This window comes from Rhizophagus irregularis, chromosome 6, assembly GCF_026210795.1.
Source record: "Rhizophagus irregularis chromosome 6, complete sequence".
NCBI lineage: Eukaryota > Fungi > Glomeromycota > Glomeromycetes > Glomerales > Glomeraceae > Rhizophagus > Rhizophagus irregularis.
In genome coordinates this window covers 1,625,926-1,642,046 of record NC_089434.1, presented here as the reverse complement: position 1 = coordinate 1,642,046, position 16,121 = coordinate 1,625,926, and the positions used below count along the sequence as shown (strand labels likewise).

General features: G+C 29.3%; 6 protein-coding genes across 6 annotated transcripts; 3 read left to right on the top strand and 3 right to left on the bottom strand.

Moving 5' to 3' along the window:
* Nucleotides 1–1,743: 1,743 nt before the first annotated feature.
* Nucleotides 1,744–1,998, top strand: OCT59_026109 (uncharacterized protein; the record flags this gene model as incomplete). Its single annotated transcript, XM_025328030.2, has 1 exon — nt 1,744–1,998. The coding sequence occupies one exon, from the start codon at nt 1,744–1,746 to the stop codon at nt 1,996–1,998; it is 255 nt and encodes an 84-aa protein (XP_025168485.2).
* Nucleotides 1,999–2,130: 132 nt separating this feature from the next.
* Nucleotides 2,131–2,526, top strand: OCT59_026108 (uncharacterized protein; the record flags this gene model as incomplete). The annotated part of the gene is made up of 1 exon (XM_066142954.1): nt 2,131–2,526. The coding sequence occupies one exon, from the start codon at nt 2,131–2,133 to the stop codon at nt 2,524–2,526; it is 396 nt and encodes a 131-aa protein (XP_065992522.1).
* Nucleotides 2,527–6,718: 4,192 nt separating this feature from the next.
* On the bottom strand, nt 6,719–7,008 carry OCT59_026107 (uncharacterized protein; the record flags this gene model as incomplete). Its single annotated transcript, XM_066142953.1, has 2 exons — nt 6,719–6,745; nt 6,823–7,008. 2 exons carry the CDS (start codon nt 7,006–7,008, stop codon nt 6,719–6,721), a joined length of 213 nt encoding a protein of 70 aa, XP_065992521.1.
* A 1,406-nt stretch (nt 7,009–8,414) lies between these two features.
* Nucleotides 8,415–9,360, top strand: OCT59_026106 (uncharacterized protein). Its single transcript, XM_025321586.2, has one exon. It carries the CDS (start codon nt 8,507–8,509, stop codon nt 9,161–9,163), a length of 657 nt encoding a protein of 218 aa, XP_025168487.1. The 5' UTR covers nt 8,415–8,506; the 3' UTR covers nt 9,164–9,360.
* A 1,665-nt stretch (nt 9,361–11,025) lies between these two features.
* On the bottom strand, nt 11,026–11,427 carry OCT59_026105 (uncharacterized protein; the record flags this gene model as incomplete). The annotated part of the gene is made up of 2 exons (XM_025328032.2): nt 11,026–11,309; nt 11,376–11,427. The coding sequence occupies 2 exons, from the start codon at nt 11,425–11,427 to the stop codon at nt 11,026–11,028; spliced, it is 336 nt and encodes a 111-aa protein (XP_025168488.2).
* Nucleotides 11,428–12,384: 957 nt separating this feature from the next.
* OCT59_026104 (uncharacterized protein) lies at nt 12,385–12,642 on the bottom strand (the record flags this gene model as incomplete). Its single annotated transcript, XM_066142952.1, has 1 exon — nt 12,385–12,642. The coding sequence occupies one exon, from the start codon at nt 12,640–12,642 to the stop codon at nt 12,385–12,387; it is 258 nt and encodes an 85-aa protein (XP_065992520.1).
* Nucleotides 12,643–16,121: the final 3,479 nt, after the last annotated feature.

Below are 16,121 nucleotides of genomic sequence, written 5' to 3'. Positions count from 1 at the left end.
AATATTCATTGTTGAGGTTGATTTTATTGAAACTGAAGCACAATTTCAAGTATTTGACGATAGATTCAGAAATAAAATTTTTGCACAGGGAACAGCTGTAGAGTTAGGATTTCTAGTTAGCATCGGCCAAGATGAAAACAACCAACTGGTGGGAAATATCCATTCGTGGAGAAGGTACGAAAATAGTGATACTGTTCATCATTATGAACATGGATGGAGAGATATGAATACCACTGTTAATGGTCAGCAGATTCTTCCAGGATTCATCTTGGATGTAGAGATGATTGAAAAGGCTATCTCAAAAGTATGTTATATTTATTATTGGAGTTCATTTTTAGTTATTTATTTATTTCATGAAATGATTACAGCAATATTCAGGTTCATCATCATCGGATGATGATACTAGATCTGCCTGTCCTAAATGTGCGGAAACTTTTACTGATAATCACATATTTATGAAGCATTTTCGAAAAGAGCATGCGCTTAAGCGACGTACCTAAACCAATGCGTTAATCAATAGATTATCATGCGTCTCAAATGTAGTTAAAAAAAAATTATATTTTCTTATGTGTAGTAGTAAGGCTTATTTTGTATAAGTTTCGCTTCATCTAGTTATATTATTAATTGCACATTTTTATTTTTCTGAAATGAGATTTATAATGCATAATATATATATTTTGAGTTTTCCTTTTTTGTAATAAAAATTTATGAGATTTACTGTGTCGAATGCCATTTGTTTACTGCACCAAGATTACCACACTTGTGACCAGCAATATCTATTATACTGTAGTGAAAAAATAGCACCGAAAATGTATATCAATAAAGTTCGCCCACATCAGACAACTGTGTATATGTTGTTACCATTACCTTTGGTAACTGTTATATGCGGGAAATGTATTGTATTTATGCTACTTCATAATCATTATTTTTAGCATTCTGGGGATTTTACTTGCACAAACACTTGAACATTATCAGATTAAATGTAGTAAATTCGTTACTAAATGGCGACCCAAACAGAAGGTATTGATTTCTTAGAGCAAATTAAAAAGACTAATATGTTGTTAACTGACGCAATAAGCATTTTATCAAATATCTAATTTCTATATCATTCTCAATTCTAGCATAATAAGTATATTTTTTTTCTGGTTTCGAACTTGTGAGAAGCTGGGTGCGCAAAATAACTGAGTATCATGATTATAATCGCATTACGGCGGGTAAACTCTCAATTAGAAAGGGCTTATCAACAGCTCCTAAATCACACTCACAAACCTATTCCTCAAAACCAGATTTCTGAGAAAAATATGCGGATAGAGGATTATTTGCACCATACATTAGAGATTTACCAGAAATCATTAGACCGGAGTCGCAAAACTATGGATCGGAAAAAATCACATCCTCAAAGTTGGCCGGAATGCCTGACACCCGATAATGGATCCCAAACAGAAAACAAATCATGTGATCATAGGTGGAAATTAATCGGGCTAAATATGAACTTATTGTTCTGCAAAAGCAACTGCTTAAATATAATAAAGACCTTTGGCCGATTTATGACAAAATCTAACTAGGGATCATGAGAAACGAATTAAGGAAAATAATTAGTTAGTGATCGGGAAATGTAGTAACAAATTTGAAACACTAATATAAAGTTAATAAAGAATCGCTAAAAAACACTATAAATCAATAAATTGTTATAATTTGCTACAATTCACTGTAATTCACTAAATCGCTAATTTATTAATAATTATGCCCGGTAAAACAGTTAAAATCATATTAGATAATATTTATAATACATCTGTTCCTAAACCTATCAATCTCCGTCCTGGATATGATATGGAACATGGTTTTAACTATCGACTTCAAACTGATAACTATCAGTATGAAAAAGTGGTTGAAATAGAAAAACAATATGATCATTTATCCGTTATTAGACCTCATGAAACACCCCAGCAATGGGCTGTTCATATAAGGGCTCCTTTGCAAGAACTATTTTCTAAGTGAAAATATAGTTTATACCATGTATACTGCCTTTTTGCTTCATTCGGGTAAGTAAAATCCACAACATACTATGTTAATGGTGAGTTATATGGAAATCCCTTTGGCTATTGTAAACCTAGTGTCCATAAAAGTCAAATGGCTATCTGCTTCAAATGCTGGAAATTGGTAAAGATTACCGAAGTAGAGCCTAGAAAGGAATATTATAGTGGATGGGGGAGATGGGCCTATGAAGTTGAGTCTGAAAATCTGATGAAGGATCATTGGAATTACTCTTGCTTCAAGGCTGAAACTGCAACTATAGCAAAAAATACTATGCCCAGTGCTCCAAATTTTGAGCCAGCTTGTATTTTAACAACCAGGCAAGAAATGATTTCACCAACTTCTTATCAATCATCGAATTGCAAAAGTAATACAAGCGAAATATTTATCTTGTCTCTATATGCAAAACAAAATAACTTACTACCATCTATAAACTATCTTAATCAGCCCGCATTAAGATTGAAAGATGGGACAAAAACCATGATTGTTTAGGAGGATTTTTTCACGAATATTCTTAGTATTTTTTCTGAAAACTAGACTCTGACAAATTTTTAGCCAATCTCTAGGCGGAAATTATTGTTGGAAACAAATGAAATACCCATACTTTTGGAAAAATATGAAATTTCTGAAATTTCTGAACTTTTGATTTTTTTTTTTTAAGATTATATTACTTTGCCAAAGGAACTAAATTATAATCAGTCATATGTTCAGCCAATCACATTTCAATGAGCACTATAAGAGTTTGCTTGACCAATTACCCCCATCCATGAAAAAAGATGCATGGTTACATCCTACAACCCGCAAAAATAACCCACTATCTGAGGAACAGGCTAGAGGAATTCGTCCAAATATAGAGGAGTTGCTCACTAGTAATGTTAATAGGTAACTATAAGATTAAAAATCACCAGAAGATTAAGATCGAAGCAAATATCTCCACTGATGGTACTATTACTTTTTCCGGATTGGATGGATTGGAAAAACAGTTGGAGGAGCATGAGACTTTACTAAGGACCTTTACTAAGATAGAAGGAAAACAATATTAAAAAAACTATTGAGGCTCAGGTTGCTGAGGAATGCAAACGTCTAAAAGATGAATATGATGCTCTTATGGCTTGCAAAGAGAGTGAATATAATAATTGTATGGTAGATATGAAACAGAAGACATATTCATTTAAACATCAATTGGAATCCCAGCATAATTCACGCTCAGCTGAGTTAGAGAAGCAATATAAATCACGTATCTCTACTTTGGATAAATATATAGTTAGAAAAGATAAGGAGATCGGCAAGTTATCTTTTACTATTTTCCAGCTTAAGAATGAAAAACGGGATATAAAGAAGACCGCCGAGTCTGTGTGTAAAGACTTGGAGGATATTATCTTTACAAAAGATCTAAAAATTATAGCCCTAAATGATCAAGTGAAATCTTTCAATCCTAGCGCTGGAAGGGATGGGACAATAGAGCCGAATACATTTAATTCTTTTCATGAAGCTGAATATTGGGCTAGAAAATGAGAGGATGCAAGGAGTAATCTAAATATCCGAAAAAAATATACTTTCTGAAAACCTGTCTAAGATGATTTGTGATCTATTTATGATTAGTCTAGTTTAATCTTAGACTCAACCTTGACTGGTTGTAGACTTATTGTAGACTCGACATTATCTGGTTGTAGACTCATTGTAGACTTGACATTGTCCCGCTGTAGACTCATTGTAGACTCAACCCATCCCGAACTTAATATATTAAGTTTCCGGGCTTTATTATATCAATTTGACGAAATTCGTACGTCTAACTTAATTTTGCCAGAATTAAGACGATTTTGGCCAGAATTACGAGAATCCTAGTTTAAAAAAATCATGTCTAGCCCTGGTGAATTTTGAAAGAAAGTTTGCCGGCCCAAACCCGGATCTGGTCCAGGCTGGGTCCGGGTTTCTGGGTTCCGGTTCCGTTTGCATGCCTCTGCTATAGAGTCCTTCGCTACGCTTCAGACAATAAAGCAAAGAAAATAAAAAATAAAAATTTAAAAATCAAACTTTATTGATTTATTTTTAATTAAATGCCATTGACATAAGCCGTGTTTAGTTCCACAATTGTTAAATGTAACATTATACGCAGATTCCATAACACTATCATTATCTGTAAGTAAACATTTGATGCTGATAATTAACTAAACTCAAAAAATTATGAAAAGACCATATAAATCTTCTGTTGTTTCACTTTTTAATAATGCAACAGTGAAGCAAACGCTTTGACCATAATAACTTCTGTAAAGGTTCCAAATGGAAGATCAAACCTATTTGTTTGATATGTATTGTCAAAATCAACAATGTCAAAAAATCTTGTTTTTATTCTGGAAACATCCAAATTGTGGATTCAAATTCATTTGTGTAATTATTAACTTTAACATATGCAAGTTCATTATTTTCTATCTAATAATGTAACAAAATTATGCGCATCAAAAGCTTTTCTTTTGTTGATTTATTCACGAATCTTTGCTGCATAAATTCCAGCCATATGTAGACCAAGTATATACTGTATCTTTAATATATATTATCAGGTATTTCTCGATTATCTGGTATAAAATTCCTTAATTGTAAAGGAATGAGATCATGATTATGTGTCAAATCAATTTTAACTATAATCCATAAGCCGATTTAATTCCACGAATAAAAAAGTACAATTACATCTTTAAGATGATCTATTTCTAGTGGATTTGTTATTTACGGCTTATTCGTTTTCTATAGTTTATTTTTTGTTGTAAGGCTACTTTTTGAACAAACTATCTCTCTTCATCTTATTTCATTGTTTTTTCATCATCATATTTTGCCATGTAAAGTATTATAGTTTTTTATAAATTTTCAAAAGAACTGTAATTTAAAAGTATCACCTTTAATATCTTATGCATTTTTAATATCTTTAGATATAGGTGTTACTTCGCTATTAGACATGTTTTCTATAAAAAAAAAAGTTCGCGGTTACAATGTAAGGAAAAAGATTCAAGATTTCGCGCAATATCTTATTTATTTTTAGGGTACTATTAATATTTCCATATAAATATTCTTATTTAGGAAAGTCTATTTATAAATTGCGTGATAAATGGAGTTTTAATAGTTTACCAAAATTATCAGTCTTTTACCTGTATTACAATAATTCTAGTCATACATATAAGTTTGTACGTTAATAATATACACCCCAATGTACTTTAATATTTATCCATTTTAAATGTTCATTTTTTTTTTACAAATTGGCCAGAATTACGTCGAAAAATGGAGCAGAATTAAAAAACGGACATTTCTTTATTATGTTAATAATTTGACCAGTTATTCTGGAATTTGGTCAGAGTTTACAATGGAGTTGGCCAGAATTAGTCATATTTATTTAGACCAATTAGATTGATCTCGTGACGATGGGGCATCTAGCTATAAGGGAGGTTCCTTAACGTACGCACCGTGCGTACGTATATCCTACTAGAGTTTAGGAGTTATACACTTGCACGTGAAAGCGTTAAACTTAACTCCGGCCGGTGCGTACGTTAGTATCGTATACATTTAAGGAACCCCCTGGTGATGTAGTGCACGCCCACTTATCCTAGAAACTATGTATTCTTCATTCTACTAGGTTCATTTATCCAAACAAATTTTTTGTTTCGTTTACCAACACGAACTATAAACCGACCTACTTTATTACTACTTTATGGGTTATACTCGTTTGTTTGAATATTGAAAGTGTGCAAGGCAGATAAAAGGATTCACTGATCGGGACATCACCTTTTTATAAATTTGCATTGGGTCTACAAGATCTTGGAAAGATTTCGTTAATACGACAATTCCGATTAACTCACCAAAAATAGAATATTAATTAGGGATTACGCGTCTTAACGGGGTTAGAGGCAATAACGGTTTTATGAGAAACCGATCGATGACATTGTAAATCTGAAATCTAAATCATTTCCGTAAAAGGGCATTCTTATTAGTGATTCAAGATTGCGCCAACCTATTAATTTAACTCGAAGGAAAAAATAGATGGAAATATTTCATTTAATTTTATTCCTCTTCAACAAATGGTTCAACAAATAAAAGAATACAAACACCAATTAATAATGCCAAGAACATGGAAGGACAAAACTAATTATTGTCAGTAGTAACTATGAATTGTAATTTTTTTATTTTTTACAAATAAAGATATAGTTCAAATATAAAGAAAATTTGCTAAAAGGAAAAAAATTTGTTAAAAACAAAAAAAATTCTTAGTTAAAAAATCGAAAAAAATTTGTTAAAAAACAAAAGTTCATTAAAACAAAAAAAATTTCAAAAACAAAGAAAAATTCGTAAAATTTAGCAGAGAACAAAAAAAATATATTGAAAAAACAAAAAAAAATTCAAAGACAAAGAAAAATTCGTAAAATTTGGCAGAGAACAAAAAAATATATTGAAAAAACCAAAAAATTCGCATGAAAGTTCGTTAAAAAAATGTTAGAAAAAAAATTCATTAAAAAATAATATCCGTATTTGGGAATTATCGATAAATAAAAGAAATCACCTATTTTAGAATTTAGTGGGCGATGCTATAAACAAAAAAATAGTGTTCAACTCACGTTATCTTCTAAATGCATTGTTATATATCTCTACATCAATTACACCCCCAGCTGTTAGCTTATTTATTCTATAACAAGAAATAACAACATCAGGAATTCCGGTTTGATGCCGGAATCTTTAGCAAATAGAATAAAAGGAAAATGAAAATGAATTAGCTAGAGCTATGAGATCAAGAAAAGAAATTTCTCATACCAATTGGGAAGAGTAGCTTCGCAGTCTCCAACCGATTGTCCATTCGTGATGGTTTGTTTCCCCCCCTGTAACCAAGTGATTAATTATCGCATTTCTATCTCGACCAACTACTCCATTTCTGTTACCAGGTGAGGCTGCAACGTCATTAAAGCCGGCATCATTCCATTGAATTACAAGAGCGGGCATATCGATGTGGTTTTTTGTAATTTTTAGAATATGAGAGGCGAGGAAATGCTCGAGGAAGAGTTAAGGGAGCTAAATACACAAAATATTAGAAACAACTTTTATGTATAAGAAATAATTAACTGCTAATTTTTACGCTCTTAAGTTACATTCTCTTGCAAGTAACCTGACTTTGTGTTATAAAGCTGTTAGAAAAATATTACTCTGAAAGAAAAAAATCAATGTAATACCTTGATCACGAAGAAAATCTTGGCATGATAGTTGGGACAAAAAAATTGTATTGAGTTTGAGAGTTTAATAAATGTTTTACAATTCTATTCTTTGATTTTTTAAAATCATCATATTTAATGATTTATTTAAATCCAATCTGATGTCGGTTGGGACAATGGGTTAGACGCAGCTTTGTATAATTTTAAGTTTTTAAGTAAGTTTTTATGAGATTTATCGAGATCTTGTGTTCACTACCAAAATTGGTATATATTATTTTTAATAAATATTTTTAACGATTAAGACATTAAGAGTTTAACAAATGACAGATAACAATAATTAAATTCAACAAGATATTTACAATCAATAAAAAGAAACAATTAAAAAAATCATATTTTTTGTATATTACCATCGTGTTACATAATTATAATTCATGATTTGTTTTCTTGATATTCTCACAGAGATTCTACTTTTTAACGTTAATTGATACGAAAACAATTAAGATTCATTTTCATATTGATCCTTAATTTGCCAAGACTTTCAAATGAAAATAAATTATCGATAAATTAAGTGATATATTTATTTCTGTGTAATACAAAAGCTCACCGAAGGTGTGTTCCTAGAACCTTCTTATTTTTTTGGGTATTCTCTTTGACATGACATAAATGATCGTTATCGATAAAATGTATGAATAAAAGACGTGGTTGAGCGGCAAGGGGTCATAATGGAAAGTATTTTCTGTGGTAAGTATGTAATTAGTTGTGTCCCCACATTGTTTATTGCATATAAACACTTTTGTTAATCTCTGAATCACACGACAAGGAAGATAGAGTCTTCGTTCCTAAGTATTTTTATAAAAATCACTCACACGAGCAAGGGAATAATAAAATGGTGATCTTAGACTTTTGTGAAGTATGATAAAATAAAATTATTTTAAGACACTATTCGTCTAAGAAAACATAAATAATCTCTTCCCGTATTGTTTTTTCTGTAAATTAAGTTCATGAATTTACAAATATGATACGTCACCAAATTTTTATGTTTGTATTACCGATGTAACGTTACATGTAAACTGCATTACAAAACTGTAGCTCCTTTTTTGGAATACAAGGGAATGAAGATCATAACACATTTGGTATCTTACCTCTCTCTTTCCACGTGGGACTATTTAAACGTAAACTGGATTTTTTGTTAAAGTTTCCTGTTAGTCCTGTTAATTTTTGTTAAGAAGGTTGGCAAGAATACTTTTTTATGAAACGCACACTATTCTTTAAAAGTTCAGCAAACAGCTCTAATGATGACAGATAACACGGACAGTAGTAACGTCATGTCGTCCTCCGAAAAAAAAGAAAAAAAAGGACTGCTTGAAACCCTGGGAAAGGATATAGAAATTATTAAGAAACGATTACAATCGATAACGCAAGAAAAAGAAAGTTTTAAACGTAGATGTACGGAACTTGAAAAAAAGAATAGAGAACTTTCATGTAAAAACGTGGAGTTGCAGAGACAGCTAGATAGTTCCGTAAAAGAAAATGAATCACAAAATTCCGATGATTATCAGAAGCTAAATTTGCTCACACGAGAAGTGAAAGATATATTGGGTATGATGAACGCTGGCGATGATGATCTGGGTGGCAACGAAAGAGAAGGTGGCTCGAACGCAACTGGAACTAGTGTTTCTAAAGAAATAGTAGTGGAGGATGAAAACTTTCCTAATGATGAAGGTCAAGATTCGGACTATACGGATGAATGCGTGGTTGTTCCGATTGATCAAAAAAAAAGTACGGATAGCAAGCATAATCACTCCAAGTCTACTCCTGATACTCCTGGACAAAATACGCACGTTTATTGCGAATATTGCAACAAATACATAACTTCAAAGGGATATAAAAACCATCTCTATACTCAAATTCATCTGTCAAATGTGTCTGTACGTGAAAAGGAGGAATAAAGGTACAAATAATTCTTTTTTTCTTTTATAAATAAAATTCATATATGTTACATATTATATATATATATGTCTCGTGTGACTTTTTGTATTTACGTTATATGTGAAGCGTATCTCTTGGATATCATGTAATGGAATAAATACTAAATATGCGAAAATAAAGAATTTAAAAGCGCCATGTGCACACGCTAATGACGAAATAATTTCTTCTGAAATGCTATTTTTCAGGGTGATCGGGTAGATTTCTTCGGTTTTACATTTTTTGTTTCATAATGATTTTAAGAGATAAAGCCGAGATATACGTATGTGACATGAGTTATACAGTAAACTAACTAATAGATATAGTGTGTAAATCGCATATTTCCCGAGATATATGTCATCAACATCAACGTAGGATTTTTACTCAATAAAAGAAAGAACACTAATGCAAAAGTTAACGAGAAATAATACTAATGAATGGTCCTAGTTGGTTAGTTACCTACGAGAAAATTCATTAATAGTGTCAACACAACCTGTGATGTTTGACGAGAATTTCACATTGGCGGCAACGAGAATCTGACTATGTTGTAATGTAACTCGTGTCTTGTGATCATCATGTGCCACTCCGAAATTGATCGATGTTGCAAATGTTTAACATGATTAACATCGAACCTAATTAACATGTTGAACATGATTGACATATTGAACATGTTAGTCATATTGATATTAATATATGTATAATTTATTATAAATATAGGTCAATTTACTTGTAGTAATGTTTAGGAAGATAATAACGAAATAAAGTTTTTATTTAAAGTTATAAAAGGTTATCTGGTTATCTCATTGTTGTATATTGATAGTTTTTTATTGTGTGAAATCCTTTATTCGTATTTGGAAGTATATGCCGACGTACAGCGTTATACTACACGTCTGATCGGATAATTTTGATACGTTGTTTAATTATACACTTTATAACCTTCTGCTACCTAATTAAATAAATTGCTTAATACTCTTAAGCGTAAAGGAAAAGGACCTGCAAATAGAAAAATTAGAGTTCTCTATAAATACAGTACATGTTATCTGCGAATAATACGAATAAAAGATACATTGAAATGAAATATTCTATAAGTCTATTTCCATTTTCATCATCATAAGCATATAATTTCCATTTGGTGGATTTAGTGTTAAACCATAACATCGAACAATTTTTTCTGCCTGTTTATTACTTATAGCCAAATGTGATTTGGCCTAAATAATAACACTCTATTTAATACAAAACTGAAACTTCGGATTATATAAGTAAATTTAGAATAAAATTTTAGATTTACATTTTCAACATCTACTAATCTTTTAAGTATGACTTTAATAGTTCCAAATCTTTTTAATTGTTGTTCTTAGGAACTCATTCATCATAACTTCCATTAATCCAATGTTAGCAATTAACTATTAACCTGTCTTTATCTACTTATTACGGGGAACACATTACTGGAATTTCGAGACATGATGTGATTAACCACGATATCATATAATTTTCTGCTTTGTTAACAAAAATCTCACCACATGAGCTAATACATAAGAATGGCTGTGTGGGATCTCCTCTTATAGTCTATATGAGATCAGTACGATAACTATTTGGAAATGAGAAATAATTTCGATATTCGATTACGAGAGTTCTACTGGATGGAAACAGATAAATCATCAGTCGCCTTTCAGTATATTCTAGCAATTAATACTGTAATAAATCTCGTAGTTATATGAAATAAAAATTATTGATTTTTTTCTATTCGATGAAAGATCAGTATATTATTTACAGATACAAAGTGTGATAATTATATACATAACAATTGTGTTTATATCGATCTCGAGAACTAATAATATATTTGACATTACTTCGTGCTATGTGCGGGATCCAATTTGACTAAAATCGTCACACTTTGATCATCCTTTTTCCATTCGTCTATAAATTTTCCTATCCACTTCTGCACAGCTAATTTATTATCCAGAGTAAGGTCGGATTTATTACGATAAAATTTCTCTACTGTGGTTTCACTGATAGAATGGTTTGTTGACTTTAATTCGTCAGCGATGGCCTTAAATGTGAAATTATTGTCCTCGGCTATTCCTCTGAATAATCTTCGAAGTAATTCGATATCATTTAATTTGGAATGGGCTTTGGAAAAATATTAATAAGGCATAGTATACTTTTACGCAATCATCAATGCACGAATTATCATACCTGAATTTCCGTTATATTCATTTTTTCCATAGAGGTTTCTATACCCCAACATTGGTACCTATTCATAAAATAATTATAAAAAATTCTCCGTAAGAAATTTTTTGAATACATTCGGATGTAAGTCTAGTATGAATATTCGGTATATAATTATGTTCATGCTTGGAGAACTATCTTATCAGGAACGTTGGCTACATTGCAACTGAGAAGTTCATCTAGTTAAATGATGTTCTTGTTTCAACCAGTTTACGTATCAATTTCAACCCCATTTCTCAGTGTTATTTAGTGTCCAATAAAATTAATACTTCCACAGATGATACATATGTTAACCCCCAACATCGGTGTTAACTATTTTTCCTTTAGGAATATATACATACAATTTACTATAACTATTTTAGTATTATAAGTTTTGATTTCTTACCTCCTACTTGACTTTTGAATTTTTTGATTAGTTCTTCGATAAATAAAATGACGCCACCGGGAAAATTATAAGAATCGCTTTGAAGTCGTTGTTCAGTTAACATCATAAAATTACTACCATCAATAAGTTAGTCTTTCATTTTTTTGAAATAAATTTCATATCTTCCACTAAAAAGTTAGCGAACGACTTCGTCAAATTTTATGAATTCTTCGTGGGGGAGATACCATTTTTTTGTACATAATAAGACCCGTTATTGAATTTATACTGTATTTATAATTCAATTTTCATTTCACACATTTCCCACAATAACCTGTTATCGTCAACCATACAATCCATATCGTACGAACTTTCTGGAAACTATTATACTGTTCTATTTAATCCTTATTGAGAATTTTTCGTGGATATAACTATTATCAGTTATTGCATTTATGTACACATGATAAATTGCGGCATTTTACACAAATAAAAAATATATTATGATCGACATTATATGTAGTACACTGTGTTTGATCATCCGATTAATTAGAATATTTATCTCGGTAGTTTCAGCAATATAAGCTACTGTATAATTCCTTATCTCCTTCTTGACTTTTAAGTTTTTTGATCAAATCTTCGATCCCCGGCAGGAAATATGAATGGAGAATCTTCGAGGTTTGGTTTATTTAATAACATAAAATTTTCACCATCAATCATTTCATGTCTGAGAATCTCGAAATGATTAAAAAATTCTTCCTGCTGTTTATATTTATTCTTTAGGAATTCACAGAGACTAAACGAATTCATCATCTTGAATTCTTGAACCGATGGAAAGGCAGGTTCATTCTTATTTTGATACATTAAGAGACTCATTATAGCATTAATACGGTATTTATGATTCAATTTTTCATTCACACGAATAACCTAGTAATAGTAATCCACAAATGGTAATCAGATAAACCCGCAGTACGAACTTTCCAGAAAATATTTACAGCAAAATAATAGTCGTCTTACATGGAAAGAGAGAATTAAAATTGCTTATGAATAATTCTTACGCTTTAGCTATACATAGAGATTTTCATTCTGGAAATATACTATACTCACAATTTAATGATCTTGGATTTTGTGGACCTGCTGATAAATCATCAAAAAGTATATATGGAAATCTTTCATATACTTTGCATCTAATATTTATAATATTGCAATTCTTATGTGGGAAATTTCCATTATAAATTATGAACATGAAAATGATATTGTAATTAATGTTATTAATGGTATAAAGCCAAAAGTGTGCCAGGAACTCCATTAGAATATAAAAATTTAATGAAAGAATGTTGGGATGCCAATTCATTAAAAAGACCTGATAACTAGGGATTAAAATGAACAAAATTAATTTATATTATCAAAATATACCAGATAAATTATTTCAATTAGAAAAAGGTGATAATTTAGAATTAAATAAAGCTAGTAACTTAAAAACAAATTATACAAGTAGCAGACAGATTATTTACAAGTAAAATTTACAATTTTGAAAATCTACCTGAACCAAGAAATGCAACAGTAGAACAAGAAGGTATAAATAAATAATTTCTTATCATTTTTTATTGTAATAATTTAATTTTTTAAAATATCTTATTTTACTAATAATAATATTTCACAGTAAATCGTATGAATTTATGATTTTAGAATTCCTAATAATAGTAAATATTTAATAATACATTGTTGAATTTTTTTCATAACCATGCTTATAAATTTAATATTGGTTTTCAGTAAATGATTTTAACGGGTCAAATAAGCAGAAAAGTAGCAAATCATCAACAATTATTAATATTTTTAAAGGTCACTAAGATTTAAAGTAGTAAAATGTTTTACAAAGATTTTTAGTTTGTAATTTAAATAATTATAGCGAACTTATTGTATCAATTATTAAAAGTATAAATTATTAATCAGGTCAGTTTACTGTCTTCTCTTTATTGATAAAATAAAAACATATAAAATCTATGATAATAACTTTAATATCATATAATACTAACACCCATTTATGACCGTTAAGTATTATCTTATAGAACAGGTTCAACATCGACTGATTCAACTAATTTAGCGAAAGATAAAAACAAATTGTTCTAATAAAAAAAAGCTTTCTTAGAATTCATTGTTACAAATCATATCATATATGCAACACAGTTATAATTCTAAATAATGGTAAATAGAGTAATTATTTTTCTCCCTTATCAATAAATCTCCAAATAGTTTCTTCTGGTGCTGATTATGCCATATTTTATATTAATTTTTTGTCAAATTCAAAATATATGGTTGTAATGATAAAATATCAGTGAAATATAAAATATACTACCAGTAAATTTATTTTTAATATGATCAATAATTTAAAAGTTAATGCATAAAAAAAAGTTATTGCAATTATTTATTATAAATTTAATAATAATGAATGAAAATGAAAATTTAAAAATCAAGCCTTATTATTTATCACATCCATCAAAAAAAAATTCATCTGACGTTTAGAATGATATTCTCCCCGTGACATATCTTTGCCGCAGTCGTTCGTACTTTTTTTTTTGGTTCTTTATTAATGTTTTTTACTATTCTTTAATTAAAAAAAACCACCTTTATTTTTTATATTTTTTTTTTATAAACTATATTTAATATTTTTTTTACGTGTATATAATTGTTACTTATTATGTCTTTTAGGATCGGATCGCCGAGTATCGAAATATAACTGAGAAGAGGTGATAGGGTGATCAGATCGACGCTGCAGGGCTATAATAGTTTATTTATTTTTTTTTTTACTAATTTTTTCTTTTAATATATTTTTTTCTGAGAGTAGCATATTAGCATAAATTAATCCTGTTGCAACGTAACAGGTTACAGAAATAATAAGGGCAAATGAAAATTTTATTATGTAATATTTAGGGGGTGAGTAAAGAAAGGTTTAATATATATAGTGTAACATAAGATTTTATATGTTATGTGGGGGTGGGTTAAGATTTATAAACAAATGAATATTACGTAATATTACGTAATAAATAAATAGACGTCACTGCCCTAAATTCTACAAAGTTTTTCCAACTTTGGATACGACTTTAAATAAAAATAATAATAAGATGAATCTTTTTTTAAAAAAAAATTTTAATATTCATTATTTTTATTTAAAATAAATTCAAATTGAAACTATTACCTAGAAATATGGGCCTTTTTTTTTATCAAATATCAACCATGCTTATATTAATTTTTAAAATAATGAATATTTTTTAATGAAAAATGTAAATTAATTTATTAGCCAATCATTTGAAAATCATTGAATGTTTAGATTTTGTTTCGTCAAATTATAAAAATAGTATGTATTGAATGTATTGATTTAATTATTTATTAAATATATTAAATATAGAAATCAAAATTTGTCACACATAAATTGTGTTTGCAAAAATACCATATTTCAATGTGGTAATCGTATTTGATGGCTGAAGCAAAAAGTATTTCTTATTTTATCAAGTCCTGCGCCTCAAGGTCGCAATATTCATTTTTTGGTGGTGGTACAATTCGAGGTTTGATCAACAATTTGCATTTTTTATCAATTTATTTCGGAGTCTGCATGAACAAATTTTAAACATTATTCATTCATGCTTTCTCATTAATTAAAATTATGTCTACTCTTCGTTATGAATTAATTTATGCAACCATAAATAGAGCAGATACATTGATAGATGTTAATATTTATAATGATATACACAAACACTTTGAAATTAAAAAACAAACCGTTCTTACTGATAAATTTCTTACAAATGATGAAAAAACTTATGCAATAAGATTTTTAACTAAAGATTATGATCGAGATAAGGTTATGGATAATGTTGGTACGAAAAGAATTTGTGAAAATTGTAACCAAGAATGTTTGGCTACATTATATTGTGATCATTGTATTCGAAATTATTTAAAAAAAAATTTTACAAATTGGACGTCTGGAAATGATGATATTGATAATTTAATACAGAAATGTCAAATGGAAGTACTTGCTCCAAATATGATAGTGGAGTGGATCCCATACAGCAATTTAAAAAATATTAAATATTTAATAAAAGATGAATTTTCCGAAATTTATACAGCAGACTGGATTGGTGGAATATATGATGAATGGGATTCTAATAAAAAACAATTAAAAAGAATTGAAAGACCTGAAATACAAAGTCCATTGGTAAAAGTAGTGCTTAAAAAATTAATAAATGTTAAAAGTGCAAGTAAAAGTTGGTTTGAAGAGGTTGGTATAATTATAATTTTAACTTTACATTTATAAAATTTAAAAGATTTTTCTATTAACAATAATATGTTGTCATTTAGGC

Coding starts and splice junctions, on each gene's coding strand:
- OCT59_026106 (XM_025321586.2), top strand. CDS start 8,507: ATGATGACAGATAACACGGACAGTAGTAACGTCATGTCGTCCTCCGAA.